The following is a 12,500-nucleotide window of genomic DNA, read 5'->3' as shown; positions in this document are numbered from 1 at the left end:
TTTTTCCCTTCAATATTTAAGCGATCAAGATCTTACGTTAAATTGTAAGGACAAGAGCGGTCTGGAGCTGTGAGTAGGACAGGGATTTGTCTCATATGGTTTAGGGGCCGACATATCCCTCCCCGAAGGCCGTACCGGGAGGCAAGGTCGGTAGCAGAAAGCAGCGAAGGGTCAACTGCGTCCAAAAGCGATCGCACGGGCCGAAATCCCAGAATGACTCGTTTGGTACGACGCTCCAGCGCCACGTCTGGAGGTACTGCAATTTTCTCTCGTGTTCAAACATTCCGTCAGCGCACGTGTAAATGTTGAGGCTCTCCGATACCTAGCCTACCAAAAAAATTAAGATGTTTGTTATGGTTAACTTTTTACAAGGAATTGAGATTGCAGTTGATTCTACAGGCATAAACGTAATGTAAGAACCGTGCGTGTCTGGTCGTCTCGAGACAGAGGTGAGAGATGGTTTCATGCAGACTGGGACGGTGTAGATAGCTGTTCCCATTGTAGACAGTGTAGATAGCTGTTCCTACTGTAGTCACTGTAGATAGCTGTTCCTACTGTAGACACTGTATATAGCTGTTCCTACTGTAGACACTGTAGATAGCTGTTCCAATTGTAGACAGTGGAGATAACTGTTCCTACTGTAGACAGTGTAGATAGCTGTTCCCATTGTACACAGCGTAGATAGCTTTTCCTACTGTAGACAGTTTAGATAGTTGTTCCTACTGTAGACAGTGTAGATAGCTGTTCCCATTGTAGACAGTGTAGATAACTGTTCCTACTGTAGACAGTGTAGATAACGGTTCCTACTGTAGACAGTGTAGATAGCTGTTCCCATTGTAGATAGTGTAGATAACTGTTCCTACTGTAGACAGTGTAGATAGCTGTTCCCATTGTAGACAGTGTAGATAGCTGTTCCTACTGTAGACAGTGTAGATAACTGTTCCTACCGTAGACAGTGTAGATAGCTGTTCCCATTGTAGACAGTGTAGATAGCTGTTCCTACTGTAGACAGTGTAGATAGCTTTTTCTATGTAGACAGTTCAGTTTAGTGTACATGAGGAGTAGCTGACACTTTCCTTTAACTCATTTGCATATATTCGTGATAGCGTATCATGAAATTACGACCCCTAAAGTGCTGTGTTGTAAACATGGCGGTTCACGAGTGAAGTTGTCTCTCTGGCCTTTCTGCGGACGAATTCCAGGACTTACCGATAGAATTCGGGCAAGTTTTGAAAGCTAAAACTTTCATTCGATCGACGCTGTATTTTGCTGTTAGGACTGGGTGACCCGACACCAAGAGAAAATGAGGGGACAGAGAAGGAGGCTCCCGGTCCAGCCCTTGGGATATGTCATGTCTACGAAAGTTATTTTTAGACGAGCGGAAGTCTTTGTTTTAGCGGAAGTCTGTATTCCGAGACGTCCGCATGCAGGCCAACCTCGGTCTGATGTTTGAAAGAAAATAAATATTCATTAGCCTTCCACGTGCGCCGCCATTTTCTCTCTTCACTAAGAACCTGAGAGCGAGACAAGACTGTATGCGGACGTCTCGGAAGACAGACTTCCGCTAGAACAAAGGCTTTCGCTCGTCTAAAAATAACTTTCGTGGACATGACATATCCCGACCAACGCCCTGAGACTCCGTCTCTGTCCCCTCATTTTCTCTTGCCGACACTTATAAAAAACCAATGAAATGAGGATCAGAGGCTTCCCTTGTCATTGAATGGCAAAATTATCATAGAAATTTCGCCACAAAGTAGTGCTTCTTTTCGCTGTTATCCTCGTAGCAATTTTCTTGTCAAAGAAACGGTGTAATGTAAATAAGAGAATATTGAGATTTCTATTTGCAAATTACCTGTTCTCTTACCACTTAAGTCAAACTTTACACTGACATCTCTAAACAATAAGCGCATTCAAAATGTTCTTATGCGTTATGTTCGCGGAAATTAAATTCTGTCCCTCAATAAACCTATAACAAGCAGTTATGGTCTTAGTTCTTTTTGTTACGTATCAGCTAAGTTGCGGAAAGCGCTACCTGATTTTCTCCATACCACTAAGTTTACTGGTTTTACACTGGAGAATCCATGACCGTATTTTATACAGCGGCTTTTCGTTTTAATTATTGTATCTTTAAATATTATGTATTTAGTTAATGTATCTGTAAATTCTATGTATTTTAGTTGTAAATCTAATGTCCTGAAGACACTGGCTCTTGTAGTTATTCTGAAATTCGCGATGAAATAAAATTTATGCATGTATGTATGTTACCTTCCGCAGGGCGCGTGCGTGCATTTTGTAATCTGCGGTACCAGTGCTTACCATATGAGAGACAAAATGACTTTTCTCTTAAATATTTAAGCCATCGAAATGTTACGATAAATTGTAATGACAAGGGCGGTCTGAGAAGCTGTGAGTAGGCGTGGGATTTGTCTCATATGGTTTAGGGGCCGACATATCCCTCCCTCAATGCCGTACCGGGAGGCAAGGTCGGTAGCAGAAAGCAGCGAAGGGCCAACTGCGTCCAAAAGCGATCGCACGGGCCGAAATCCCGGGATGACTCGTTTGGTACGACGCTCCAGCGCCACGTCTGGAGGTACTGCTATTTTGTCTCCTGTTGAAGCATTCCGTCAGCGCATGTGTAAATGTTGAGGCTCTCCGATACCTAGCCTACCAAAAAAATTAAGATGCTGGTTAACTTTTTACAAGGAATTGAGATTTCAGTTGATTATACAGGCATAAACGTAATGTAAGAGCCGTGAGTGCCTGGTCGTCTCGAGACAAATATGAAAGATGGTTTCATGCAGACTGGGACGCCTAAAGTGCTGTGTTGTAAACATGGCGGTTCGCGGGTGAAGTCAGTGTCTCTCTGGCCTTTCTGCGGACGAATTCCAGGACTTACCGATACAATTCGGGCAAGTTTTGAAAGCTAAAAATTTCATTCGATGCTGTATTTTGCTGTTAGGACTGGGTGACCCGACACTTATAAAAAACCAATGAAATGAGAGTGGGAGGCTTCCCTTGTCATTGAATGGCAGAATTCCCCAGAATTCTTTTCGAGCTTGAACGAGACAACTTGAGAAGCACGAGACTGGCTCTCATCAAATGGCTAAAGCTCGGCCGGAAGAAAAAGTAGTGAGAAGAAGATCTCTAGCCAGATACTGAGGAGTTAAGCTGGTCCTATGTGCTGTTGACGTAGGATTTTTGATTTCTGAACAAGTTTATATCATAGCAATTTCGTCACAAAGTAGTGCTTTTTTTTGCTGTTGTCCTCGTAGCAATTTTCTTGTCAAAGAAACAGTATAATGGTTAATCAGGGTGTAGATTAGGGTCAAGGAGGTATAAAGGGGGGGGGGGGGGGCAGGTACAAAACACAGGTCACCAGTCACAGGTCATTGGTCATTCTTTTACCAATACAGATAGTATCCCAAGCATTCATAAAATCTAAACTTAGGCCTGAAAACTTTTGTTTACGCCGAATTAGGCATAAGGTTAGTTTTTATGAATGTTTGGGATACTTTCTGTATTGGTAAAAATTTTTCCTGTGGTTCCCTTTCTACTCAACCGTGTCATTATCATATGTTGTAAAGTAACGTGTTACTGAAGGTTCAATGTACACGGTACAATATATGCCCCTATACATCAAGTACCTACCGCTATTAGGAGAAATCTGTGACTCTGGCCACAACAAGAACGTGGACTCACAACTTCACTTGCCGTAAGACAGGACAAAACAGCGCAAAACAAAACTTTTATTTCACTCTGTAAAATGAGACATCTGAAGAGGAACAATAGGCTCATTAATCCTTCATAGACTTTATTTCCTGTTTTGAAAATTTGAGGGACAGCAAAGATAAGCAATAATGTGGCAAGAGGCGCGAAGACAGGAGAAGAAACTCCGTGGAATGATGGTGGATTATCGAAAGAGGGCAGAAAGAAGAAGGGCATTCTACGAAAGAATGGTTTGATATGCTTTTTGATTGTGTTTAGTGTTGTTTATTTATAACAGTATGAGACAAGAACGTTAACAAGGTGGTTTGAGTAGCTTATACTCGTAAAATCCTTGTCCGGCCCAGAGCTTTGAACTTAGTTTGCCTGCATGTACAGCTGTACATTTGCATGCATGCATAATAATTATAACTTAAATTACTTCAATCACCGTAATTACCTGAAAGTAATCAATCTTATTAGCTGGATGTAACTTTCTGTCTGGAGTTATACGTGTTGTTTTAAAACTGCATTTCGCATAAAACAGCTGGTACAATGTACTTGCTACCTTCCATGTAGCTGTTGAATGGGAAACCGTTAAATTAATAATAATAATGATGACGATGACGATGGCGATGACGATGACGATGATGATAATAATAATATCTTTATTTAGACTGAAAAGACCAATCAGAAAAATCAAAAGACTTGCTGTTATAAACTGGTGATCAGTAAAAATAGTAGTTAGATATTAATCACTCACTGAAAGTTTCTCCATTAATAATCCCTTTGATGCCTGAACCGGCTAAAACCGGCCAGTCTTAGTATTTTACTCTGTCTAATGCCAGATGATTTTAGTCGTCAATGGGGAACCCGCCAGGTGTCAATGGGTTAAGATATGTACAAAATATATACAGGATCACATCATGAAATGAGGTATTAAGACTGACGGACACCACAGACATACAAATTTACATAAAGATTTCGAAAATAATTGAATAATTTTGACTTAAAATTCCTTATGTTAGGGGTATCGCAAATGTTTCTTGGTAAAGAATTCCATTCATACAAATGTAGGTGGCCGCACTCTTAAAACTACAAATTGCAAATTGCAACTTTGAAGCTTTCCTTCTTTTTCAGCATATAGACTCTGTCTCTCCTTCATTTTTAAGTCTTTTTTTTTTCAGAGACAAGACCCAACTCAATTTCTCAGAGTTTATGGACAGAAATGCAAAATCCACATTGACCCACAATTAGCAGCTGCCGGGGATGGCAAATCTGTGATGTGAGTAGCAAGTTTGTGTTGTACTTTGTCCAGCTGTATAACAGTGTAGACTGGCAAATAATCTGAAATATTAAATTTTATTTATCAATTTCGTTAGTTTTGATTACAGACGTTTTAATAATTTTGTAGGATGCCATGGCAAGGGGATTCGAATAATATGATTGACAGGTTGGTAAATACAAGCTTCATGTTTAAGGTTTTCCTTGAGGTTGTACAATTATTTATTTGTTTATCAGACAATACCCATTCTAAGGGAGATCATTTGCAACATGTAAGTTTTGTAGCCTGAAAGCAATTATATAATAATTACTGTCGTCATCTTCATTACTTTTGCTATCTTCCTTGTCGTCATCATCATAATTATAATATTTATTATTATTGTTAATAAAGTTGACAGTTACTTGTGAAAATACACTGCTCGTGGTTAGTCTTATGAAGCTTGTTTCATCCTGACCAAGGGACTCATCAGAGACCTTTCTGCTTGGCAAACTCGTTGGGCATCGCGCCCAAAGTCATGATTGTGTTACCCATTCTCGTATCGCTGTTGTCATTTTGATAACTATCATCATTATTGTCCTTGTTGACTCCTTTTCAACATTATCTCCTTTGTCAATGTCAATTATCGTCTTCATCATCATCATCACCCAACATGTGTGGGGATGCTCGACATAAAATTCTTTTAAATCAACTAAATTGCAAGAGCAAGATTGCTTTTAAATAGCGAAGTAATGCACAAGCCTGTGAGGGCTAGGCATGGTTGGAGGTTATTCTAATTTCTGGAGTATGAAGCAACTGAAAGTTTCTTCATGATTGACAATGGAATCCTAGTCCATCCAGGCTGAGTTTCCTCTAGCATTGCGTCACAGGTACCCATTTATACAGCTGGGATAAGAGAGACATTGAGGAGCAAAGTTTTTTTTATGTCTTCTTACTTTGACTTACATTTACGTTGTACTTTTTCAATAAAACAAGAGTGCACTGCTGATTGAACAGTGAAGGAATCTATAATAAAACCAATATCTCGAAAGGCACTGCCTTTCTTCAGCAGGGTTTTACAAGGAATGGCAGCCGTATGCAAACATAACAATACTGTATGAATACACTGTACAGAAGTTGACTTTTTAAACCCATTAAATTTTGAGTTATGCATACATGGACCACAAGATTTGAAAACAGCTCTAGATGAGGAAGGGACAAAACTTTTGATACTCTTATGCTGAATGGGTCCATTGAGTTTAAATTTGATGCTGGAAAGGAATCATGGTCACCATCATGGTCAACCCCATTGTCATATTCAGGATTTGGAAGTGTTGTTGTTTGTTTGTTTGTTGTTTACATCTTAGGTTCGATGTTAGGGCTCATTTGGATATAATTCCACAGCAACCATCATCAAGCTCTATAGGGTGAGCAACACTTTATATGTACCGGTACTTGTACATCAGGTGTTATAATTAATAATAATTTACTCAATTGATTTTTGCATTCTTGTAGCACTGTAAGTTGTGTATTGTATGTATAAGTACATGTATTGTAAGTTCTGGTTTTAGTTGTAAAGTATCCATTGTAATAATAAATAAATAAGGAAATAAATAAATAAATAAATGAATAAAGTTTTAAGCTTATATACATTATATAGCCAACCACTAGTGGTCTACTGATTGGAAAGATAACCAGTTTAATGAAGTAAAGATGTAGAGCAGTCTGGGCAGATCAGATCAAATAGACCCACATGCTTTGCTAAGTGTGAGAATCAAACGTAGGAAACATTAGAGGAAGCGAAGTGCTCTTGGCTTTGTGGCAACCTTGCCATTTCTCAAGCTTGGATTATGCAATTATTATTTTTATTTTAGTGTTTATAATAAGGTTGGAGAAGGAATAGCTTATGAGATGTTTTGGTGAATAGTATTGCTGAATATTTGTACTCGTTATTTGTATTTTGACTCACCCTAGCAGGCTCGTCAAAATACAGCACAACTCGTAACAATACTCAGCAACACTGCACACCAAAACATCTAATAAGTGTATGTAATCACATGATTTTTCTTGTGAAATACGGAATACCCCAAATAAGCATTCGTAAAATTTTTCAAATTCTACAAATTGCACTTGCCCTATGGGCTAGTACAATTTTGTTTGTCTTTAAAGAAAATTACTTTCACTTATCTATTCCAAATAGACCACTTTCAATATATTAAAATTCAGCTTGATAGTGATGGCTTAGAGGACACAAACAAAAGAAATGAATAAACATTTTCATTCAGTTTCCTTTGTTTGTGTCCTCTTGGCCTCACTGCCAAGCTGAATTTTAATATATCAAAAGTGGTCTATTGCACTTGAAATTATGTGATTACCTATTCTAAAATAATGTACTTTTTTCTCTCCTTACAAATTATATAAAAATGTAATCAAGTCTTCTGATGATTTTTTTGGGCAGCCCATTGATGGAAACTGATCCTGACGAACATAGATTTAATTATGAGAGATACAGGACACTGGTAATGATAGACTATAGTGGAGGTCAGTTAATTATTTATTTATTTTCCTTGAGCTCAGGAGATATGTAAGCTGTTAATCCCCTGAGGTCAGTTTTGGAGATTACTTATTACTTGAAACCTACACTTAAGGATGGTGCCTACTATTGTTAAATATTGCGCATACGTTTTGCGCATCTCCAGATACAATGTACTCGGATTTCCTATCTGTAGTGCTTACAATTATGTAGAGATATTTTTGTGCAGTTTAAAACTATGCGGAGAAAGCAGAACTTAGCAAGTGCTCTTCGTATCCAAAAAGAAAATTGGGGGTTACCATGCATTTTTCAGAGGTAATTAAGCTTCAATTTGGATGGGAATGCTATTCATTGCTTTTTATTTTAAAGCTTATTACAAATAACATTGGTTAATTATTTTTGAAAAATGCGTTGTTAGCCCCAATTTTTGTTTTGGATTTCAGTAACACTTGTTAAGATCTGCTTTTCCTGCATATTCATAAAACCGGGCAAAAATACCTTTGAATTAGTAGGCACCGTCCTTAAATTAATGCCTAAACCTGGGATCTTTCTGTGGAGGAAACCTTAAAGGTGGTTTTGTCTGAAGTAATATTTAAATAGTAAAGGATGTAGTTCAGTCTCTGAGATAAAATTGAGCCTTTTTCCCTTTAGCCACGGAGGAATCTTACATTCGTCAACTAGAAATAGAAGAAATGTATGGAGTGAAAAAAGATGACGACAAGAAAGAAAAAGAAAAGTAAGCAACTGAATGTACAGTACATGTACAATTTTTTTTATTTTACCCCACAATGCTTGAATCCTGAGCTAGTCAAGATTATTATATTAAACTGTGGTGAGAACTATAATTATTCTAAAATTCACTTCTTACATGATATACGGGTAACTCGATAATTATTACTTCTGAAGTCCTGAACAATTAACAATTATTCGCTGAAGGCGAAGTGATTATCGGTGAATATTCACCGAGACGAAGTCGAGGTGAATATTCACTGACAATCACTGAGCCTGAGGCAAATAATTGTTTTAGTATAAATACACAGGTGATTATTTCAAAAAAGAGAAAAAAAAACATTTTAACGCAAAATCATCTTCACTTACTGTGGCAAAATGACGACTGGCAGCCATTTTGTCCGTCAAGGGGTTGCTCCGTCGAGGTGATTATCGGCTGATAATCCGAGATAGCGAGCCAATGAGAGCGTGCGATTTTGTATAATCACCTGTGTATTTATACTAAAGAATATTATTGTCAATTCCATTTCAGAAGTCAAGCAAAAGCAACAATAGGGTTTACTTATGAAAATGCAAGCACTGGTAATTCAGACAAAGATGACGAAGACAGTGACAGTGACAGTGACAGTGTTCTAAGTGACATTGGTAAGAACAAAAAATGAAATGTTATTCTTGTTATGAATTACGTTAGTAGGTCTTTAGTCATTGCATTCAATTTGGTGTTTGTATTTTCATGCAGTTACAGTATTACATCATGTTCTTGACTTGTAAATGTCATCAGTAACATACAGTAGTAATCTTTGATACTGAAATCTGAAGTTATAGACTGATGGCACAGTCTCTACCTAACAGTTGAGCATGGCTTGCCATAGAATTTTCTTCATGTTTCACCTTGTGAGTTCATGATGGCTCTCGCTGTTACTGTACATTCTTGCATTTTCCACTTACAGATGTTACAGTGGATGTTGATGAAATTGATGCAAATCAGGTTAAAACCTTTTCCCTTTTCTTATTGCTTAGAACTCTGAATTTATTTAATTAGTTACACCTGTAATGGTTGGCCTACTTGTGTTTACTTAATGATTTTCATGATTAATTAAGTGACATAATTATGATCATGCGGATGCCATGGACTGACATTCCGGCAATCTGAGTGGAATAAACACAATGGTCGTTGATGTGCTTGGTTAAAGAGTACCCTGTGAGTAGAGTCTCTTTCGATCTTTCTAGATAAGTCGAGAAGAGGAAAGAAGACTCTGTCAGCCACCTTGATTTTCTCTGATTCGCCACTCATCCAAAGAAATGGATGATGAGTCAGTCCTGTTTCGACTTGTCAAACCTGTTATTTTAATTTGTGCGCATGATCAATCACCATGCATCATCAATTTTTTTAAAAATTTACAACAGCGTAACTATTTTTAACTGTCAAAATTCCAATGAGTATTTCCTCCGTATATATGTCGGTTACAGAATCTAGTTTGCCAGAATTGAGAAACCTATTAATTTTTTCAGTAAAAATTGAAATGGCAATTTAAAAACTTGAACTATCTTGAGTTTCCAAGGAAGTGATTCCTTAGTTGTGGTGTGACAGTTGCCAGAGTAGTTTGAAAATATGATCCCACTGTTTGTTTGGGTTTTGTGGTTTTGCGGTTATACTAGTCACGCATGACTAACTCCCGAATACGTTTGAATTTTTAACGCATGCTCAATACGAAATGTCAAGGCAGCTGGCAGAGTCTTCTTTCCTCTTTCTGACTTATCTAAGAAGATCAAAGGAGACTCTGCTCGCAGGATACAATGTAGTTAAAGAGCATCTGAACTGAAATATTTTTTGTCCACAATCTTAATCTCCTGCCAAAAGCAAACATGTTTTACCATTCTTACCTCAAAAATGTGTTTTTCTCTGCCGGGAAAGACGTGCATAGTTATGAAAACCAGCAGTAATTTGAACCCACGGCCAAGCTGTGAGAGGCATGGGTCTATTCTGGATTTTACGTCACAAACTGCTTTGCAATGCCAAATTTATTTGAAAACGGAAATGCAAAGGAGTTTGTGACGTAAAATCGAGAATTGATCCAATTGCCTCTCACATCACGTTCGTGTGTCCAAATAACTGCTAGTTCTGCTAAGTTTGCGTGGCTTGCATGGCACAGAAAAAGTGAAATTCCGATGTTGGCACATGTTTGCTTTGGTTGGGGAGATTTATGTTGGGAAAGAAAAATATTTGAGTTCAGGTGCACTTTAATGAAGTTGTGATGTTATTGGTTGACTGTCAGTTCAGCCAAGATGTCATTAGCTGTGAAGACTTTAAACAGTGATTGGTGTGTATCTATAGGTTTTAATTATTAGGGTCCATACCTGTATTGTTGGTTGTTTGGTGTTGTTTGTCATCAAGTCAATCACAAATTCTCTAAAGAACTGCAGTTTCTGATCTGTATTACATGTATGAAAAAGGTAGCACAGTAATAATTTATTTTGATATTGTGATCTTTGCAACATTTAATCCTTTAACAGCGGGAGACTTTAGATACTCGAGGGCTGCATTATGGAATGGCGTCAGCTCAGTTTTGCAGGTTTGTTGAAAATTACCAGTACATATGCAGTACTTAAAGCTTAGGGGGCATTACCTTTTTTCCCTGAAAAGCATTTGTGTTCTCAGAAGGAGTTCTTTTCTGGAAAAAAAAAGCCTTTTGCAAACATGTTAACTATGAGCTTTCAGGAATGAGTGGATCAGTTTTGCAAAATAAATAGCTTTTTGGTGAGAGATGTTTGAAATCTTTCTAGAAATACATGTAGGTCTCAGGGCATCTTGTTTTGTAACATTCTCTACTTGCACAAATTCCACAATACACCTCTTTTACGCCCCAAAATTTAACATAATCATTGTTTGCAATTTCTCGTGGGATGACAATACAATACCTATGCAAAATTTTGGGGGGTAAATGAGGTGTGTTATGGGATTCGTGCAAGTAGAGAATTGAACTTAATTACCTGGGGAAGCGCAGTGGCCTCATGGTTAGTGCGCTCGACTCTGGATCAAGTGGTCCGGGTTTGGGTCCTGGCCAGGGACATTGTGTTGTGTTATTGGGCAAGACACTTTACTCTCATGGTGCCTCTCTCCACCCAGGTGTATAAATGGGTACCAGCAAATCTAATGCTGGGGGTAACCCTGCGATGGTTTGGCATCCCATCCGGGGAGGGGGGTGGGGGTAGAAATACTCCTTGTCGCTTCTGATGCTACAGAAACCGGAGATAAGTGCCGGCCTGATGGTCCTTCTAGGCTCATAGCAGACTTTACCTGGTTACAGGTACTGGTATGTCAAGTTAGTTGATAATAAGATTGGTCTTTTCCTTGACATACAGAAAGCTAAAAGAAGATAAGGAAGAACTTGAAGAACATAGAAGACTTAGGCAAGAAGAGGAGGAGAGATCTCTTGTTACAGTAAGTTCAACGTGCACAGCCGCAGCTAATAGCCAAAAGCCTTTATAAGAGAATTAGGATAGTGCGCGCACTCTCATTGGTCAATAGCTGTGTTTAGATGAGAGTATAGAAATGCGGCTGTGACATCACACGAATTTTGATTGGTTATGTAGTCACATGCACGTTTTGATTGGCTGGTAGGAAATATGAGCGTGCATCAAGAAAATCTGTTTCAATCAAGAAGTAAAAAAACCAGCATTTTCCTTCATTTGTCGAATTATCTTTGAGGAATATTTTATAAAAGCAACAGAGGACTTTTTTCCGTTTTTTGGGGGAATTGAGAGAATTCTCCCAACTCCCCCTTGTGTTTAGATGAGGCTATGGAAACACAGAAAACGTGGGAAATGAACCACCCTGGTCATATTTCTTCTCTGTCCTTATGTGGGCTCATTTCCATTAGTAGGGCTAACGCTCACATGGTTCATATGGGGTAGAAAACTAGCACTACACATTGCACTCTAATCAGTTTTTCCCTGGAAAATACATGTTGCATTTAAGGGGCATTGTGATTGCTGATACCAATCACCACTGGACTTAATGAGATTCGGTCGTTTTTGTTTTTGTTTTTGTTAGGGTCGTCGTGCAAAACGAGAAAGACGCTCCCTGCGTGAAAAGCAGAGGAGGAGAGCACATGATTCAGAACAGTCACCTCCAAGGTACCATGATTATGAGCGAGTCAGTATGCTCCCTTGGTAACTTAGTGTCATTATGGGAGTATGAGGGTACAAAAAAAATTCTTTTTTCCTTCATTTAGTTTTTGTCTTTTACCACGTGAAGTCTTCCCTGTTTATATA

The 12,500-nt window shown here is 38.4% G+C and overlaps 1 protein-coding gene across 1 annotated transcript in view; it reads left to right on the top strand.

Moving 5' to 3' along the window:
- The first annotated feature begins 3,695 nt into the window (after positions 1 to 3,695).
- Positions 3,696 to 12,500, top strand: part of LOC137984788 (CLK4-associating serine/arginine rich protein-like) — a 27,418-nt gene continuing 18,613 nt past the window's right edge. Inside the window, exons 1-11 of the mRNA XM_068832071.1 lie at positions 3,696 to 3,956; positions 4,890 to 4,987; positions 5,117 to 5,155; positions 6,331 to 6,390; positions 7,422 to 7,504; positions 8,148 to 8,232; positions 8,758 to 8,870; positions 9,176 to 9,213; positions 10,740 to 10,798; positions 11,589 to 11,667; positions 12,280 to 12,362. Coding sequence (XP_068688172.1) covers positions 3,858 to 3,956; positions 4,890 to 4,987; positions 5,117 to 5,155; positions 6,331 to 6,390; positions 7,422 to 7,504; positions 8,148 to 8,232; positions 8,758 to 8,870; positions 9,176 to 9,213; positions 10,740 to 10,798; positions 11,589 to 11,667; positions 12,280 to 12,362 — 836 coding nt within the window. The 5' untranslated portion in view covers positions 3,696 to 3,857. The remainder of the gene's footprint in view (positions 3,957 to 4,889; positions 4,988 to 5,116; positions 5,156 to 6,330; positions 6,391 to 7,421; positions 7,505 to 8,147; positions 8,233 to 8,757; positions 8,871 to 9,175; positions 9,214 to 10,739; positions 10,799 to 11,588; positions 11,668 to 12,279; positions 12,363 to 12,500) is intronic.

The sequence above is a fragment of the Montipora foliosa genome, chromosome 14, assembly GCF_036669935.1.
Source record: "Montipora foliosa isolate CH-2021 chromosome 14, ASM3666993v2, whole genome shotgun sequence".
NCBI lineage: Eukaryota > Metazoa > Cnidaria > Anthozoa > Scleractinia > Acroporidae > Montipora > Montipora foliosa.
This window is presented reverse-complemented; position numbering and strand designations above follow the sequence as displayed.